The sequence below is a fragment of the Salvelinus sp. IW2-2015 genome, unplaced genomic scaffold (assembly GCF_002910315.2).
Source record: "Salvelinus sp. IW2-2015 unplaced genomic scaffold, ASM291031v2 Un_scaffold3967, whole genome shotgun sequence".
Taxonomy (NCBI): domain Eukaryota; kingdom Metazoa; phylum Chordata; class Actinopteri; order Salmoniformes; family Salmonidae; genus Salvelinus; species Salvelinus sp. IW2-2015.
This window is the reverse complement of record NW_019945241.1, coordinates 1-4,345: the sequence shown is the minus strand read 5'-3', so window position 1 is coordinate 4,345 and position 4,345 is coordinate 1. Positions and strand designations below refer to the sequence as shown.

The 4,345-nt window shown below is 40.2% G+C and overlaps 1 protein-coding gene across 1 annotated transcript; it reads left to right on the top strand.

The window, feature by feature from the left end:
• The first annotated feature begins 2,532 nt into the window (after window positions 1-2,532).
• LOC139026140 (trace amine-associated receptor 13c-like) lies at window positions 2,533-3,624 on the top strand. Its single transcript, XM_070441433.1, has one exon. The coding sequence runs from the start codon at window positions 2,662-2,664 to the stop codon at window positions 3,622-3,624; it is 963 nt and encodes a 320-aa protein (XP_070297534.1). The 5' UTR covers window positions 2,533-2,661.
• The last annotated feature ends 721 nt before the right edge of the window (window positions 3,625-4,345 follow it).

Here is a 4,345-nt window from a genome sequence, read left to right as displayed (position 1 = left end):
CATATTTATTTCAAAGATTTGAGGGGACAGCTTACATATGGTTTTTCTTTGTGCCATTTGCAAGAGCCGAACTTGACATTGTGTTAATTTTAAGGGTCACACATGGCAAACCGAGTCAATGAATGATGCCAGCAATCACAAGTGCGTTGGCCTAACAACATTTCTTTTGAAAATGGCTCCTTGGTCAACAGAAAGAGTTTAGGAAGTCCCTTCCGAACCCAAGTAGAGCTCTGTTCACAAGGGTCAGGGCAACGGCCGGAGGTCCTTCACATGCATGGCACAGGGACAAGTCTATTTGGTAGAACACGCGAAAGCAACATCAATCGATTCTTGGATTATTCAGGCGTTCCACACTGAGTCTGCCATTTTTTATTATTTGATTATTTGTTGTTCTTATCATATAATTGATTAGATTATCAATACCCAGCAAGCTTCCTTCACTCTGGACAATGATTGCATCATCTAGGTTGTGTACCAATACTGTTTCAAAGCCTATATAGAATGAAGTATAGGAGCATACTTTAATGATGTCCTAATGAAACATGGCGAAGATGAGACTTAGAGCAGTCCATCGGTGCTCTCCTTTAAAAACTTGATGCAATTTTAGTAACGGAGTGCGTTGAAGAGTAACGGCAGTGATGAAATGGGCAATACCTTTCTAAATTGTGGAACCTTACTGCGGGCGGTAAGCCGCGGACCTGATTATTGGCAATATCTGTCAGAGGCTGACATCGAGGCAGAACAAATACAGTAGATCCCACCTTGACTTTTGGATGAATACGATATAGAGTCAATGGCTATTGTTCAGATTAAGCTTCACGGGGGGTTTCTAAAAGCTTATCTAGAGTTTAATTCATGAGGGGAGGGTGTGTACAATTTGTTTTTTACGTACAAGGGGGAAGTTCAAGTGAAAATATTCCAGTCATTTGAACTGCCCTAACTACTGAGCGGAAATGCCGAAACTGATGATGTACTCATTTTGACACATGCTCAAACAGTACGAATCTTAGACATTCACGAAACAATACACACGTAACAAGTCCTCCGTACTGCAATCACGTCTTGCTAATTCAACTATGGAAATTCAACCAACATATGAGGTCTATCAAATATAAGAGAGAGAATATATCTAATGTAAGACGTTGAGAGCTCAGAGAGTAACTCAACATGGTTGGGTTGTTCTGATGTCTGACAAAAAGTACTTGTCCCCACGATGTAACTGGAGAACAAAGTGGTCCCTCGACTTGAAGAAATATGTTTAGAATTCAGTTCAGATGGACATTGTTAACGTCTAGGGGAATGTTCCTATGTGAATCCCACTATTCATTCTGATTGAATGTGCTATAAGGAGCGTGACACCAAAGGTCATGGCCCTCTCATCAACTTCCCTACTGTCAGCTTTCCTACACACGCCAGCTGACATGTGACGTCCATCTCGTTTCCTGAGGTTGTGGATAATGTTCTAAACTGGCACTGACACACCAAAAACAGTTAGTCTGCAACAGTTATCCATTTCCCATGTTAAACTTGTGTCTACTATATTTTTCCATTAATAATGCTCAGAATGGTCTTCCTGAGGCTGCCCCCAGGTGGTAAGGTAGGTAAAAACACATCCCTACGCTGATCCTCAACACAGGGCCCCTCAGGAGATGCCGCGCTCAGTCCCCTCCTGTACTCCTGTTACTTCAGACTGCATGACCATATGACCAGAACACTCCAACACTATCATAATTTGCCGATGACACAACAAGTTGTAGGCCTGATCACCTACAAAGATGGAATAAGCCTATACCTATAGGGAGGAGGTCAGAGACCTGGACGTATGGTGCCAGTGATCAAGACAAAGGAGATGATTGTGGACTACAGGAAAAGGAGGAGCGAGCACGCCCCCGTTCTCATCGACGTGGCTGTAGTGGAGCAGGTTGAGAGCTTCAAGTTCCTTGGTGTCCACATCACAAACAAACTATTATGGTCCAAGCACACTAAGACAGTCATGAAGAGAGCACGACAAAGCCTATTCCCCCTCAGGAGACTGAAAAGATTTAGCATGGGTCCTCAGATCCTCAAAAAGTTCTACAGCTGCACCATCGAGAGCATCCTGACTGGTTGCATCACTGCCTGGTATTTGTAACTGCTCGGCCTCCGACCGCAAGGCACTACAGAGGGTAGTGAGTACGGCCCAGTACATCACCGGGGCCAAGCTTCCTGCCATCCAGGACCTCTATAGCATTTCACTGTAAGGTCCACACCTGATCGGCGCTTGTGACAAATAACATTTGATTTGATTTGAATTGAATTGGAGAAAATGCCCCTTTTCTCTCATCTCTATCTATCAGTAAGGCTGAAGGACAGGCTAGCTGYGCACAGCAATATCCAATCCCGTATTACATTACATCATGCTTTCATTAATTATTTGTTTATCCAAACGTTTGTTCATTTGTGTYCTCACGTTTGTGTGTGTGTGTGTGTGTGTGTGTGTGCGTGCGTGCGTGTGTGTGTGTGTGTGTGCGTGCAGAGAGATCCTGAGGAGGGGAGTGTCTGTCAGTAACTCAGGGATAAATAGAGAGGCAGAGCTCAGAGTTTGTCAGAAGGCGGACCTGACAGGGTCACACACAGGACCAAGCAGGAGCAGGACCTCAGCATTTTTACCTTTTATTACAAATGGAGAAAAAGGAAGATGTTCAATACTGTTTTCAAGAGAGAAACTCTTCTTGCAGAAAGGCTTTGCTATCGACATCTATCTACATAACACTGTACATCTTCTTCTCATTGATTTCAGCGGTTACAGTATTTTTGAACTTACTGGTGATCATCTCCATCTCTCACTTCAAGCAGCTCCACACTCCAACCAACCTGCTCATCCTCTCTCTGGCTGTGTCAGATCTCCTGGTGGGACTGGTTGTGATACCAGTAATTACAATAGCAATAATGGAATCATGCTGGGGTTTTGGTGAATATTTCTGTGTGTTTCATTTCTTCATTACTTTTTTATGTACTACTTTATCTCTGGGTAATTTGGTCTTGATATCTATTGACCGCTATGTTGCTGTGTGTGATCCCTTATTGTACCACTCTAAAATAACAATAACAGGAACTATCTGTATTATATCCATTACCTGGTGTTGTTGTATCATATACGATGCTGTTATTTTAAAAAACTTTGTAAATGTACAGACACCCAGTAGGTGTTTGGCAGAATGTATTATTGTTGAAGGAATAACATGGGTTAATATAATTTACATTGTATTTACACTGGTTGTCCCATGCTCTATTATTATAACACTTTATATGAAAATCTTTGTGGTGGCCAGATCACAGGCCAGAAAGGTATTTTCTAAAGAGGCTGTCAGTGTGTCTGGTGTTAAAACTGTACAGGCAAATAAGTCTGAGAGAAAAGCAGCAAAAACTCTAGCTATTGTTGTTTTCAACTATTTAATTTGTTGGATTCCATCTCTATTAATTTACTTTGTTATTTCTGTTATAGGTGATCATTTAATAGCATATTTCACCAGTTATCTGGCACTTGTTAATTCCTTAATTAATCCAATAATTTATGCTTTCTTTTATCCATGGTTCAAAGTGACAGCTAAACTTATTTTAACTTTGAAGATAAGACGTTTATAGTTCCTATAATATGATTCACTAGTTCGGCAAACATAGGTTTGATATAGTTTTGTGCTACAATTTTTGTAATTATTTCATGTAACAATACACCGACATGACTTATCTCAGTGTTGTCATCATAGATACATGTGGTGTTGATACAGAATTATTTGTCTGGATTGGAATGGAATGAATTGGAGATGGCATAAGAAGGCATAAGCTTGTTTTTWTWAAAGACATTGTAGTCATTGTGGATTGTGTACTCCAAATACCCAAGTCTGTCGTTGTTCCGTGTTACTTATTGACAAATAGTAAGTAAGTATTCTAATTGTACATTCTGAGGACGTCATGAATCATTCTATATGTTGTTTAACATCTCCCTCTAGTGGCTCGTTTGTGACACAACGTCTTCATCATGTGTATTAAAGTTGAAATGTACAATAATGCATTATATCAGATAACGTCCAGGTCTAAATAACTTCTGTTTTGTGTAAGTAGTTGATGGTAAAATGCAAAAATATGCAATTATGGGTAACACTTTATAATAACATTCAGTAATAAACCATTTGTAAGGCATTTCCGTTTGCTCACCATTTAATATTAAGGCCACATTTCTGAAATGGTATTTAGCTAGGTTTTCTAACATTTATAAATAACTACTACAGTATATACATGAATTATTCAACACAACAGAGCAGGAGACCACAGCAGACACTTCAACCTCAACATACTGGGTATGAAC

What these genes read in the sequence shown, in the direction of transcription:
- LOC139026140 (XM_070441433.1), top strand. Translation starts at nt 2,662, where the DNA reads ATGGAGAAAAAGGAAGATGTTCAATACTGTTTTCAAGAGAGAAACTCT.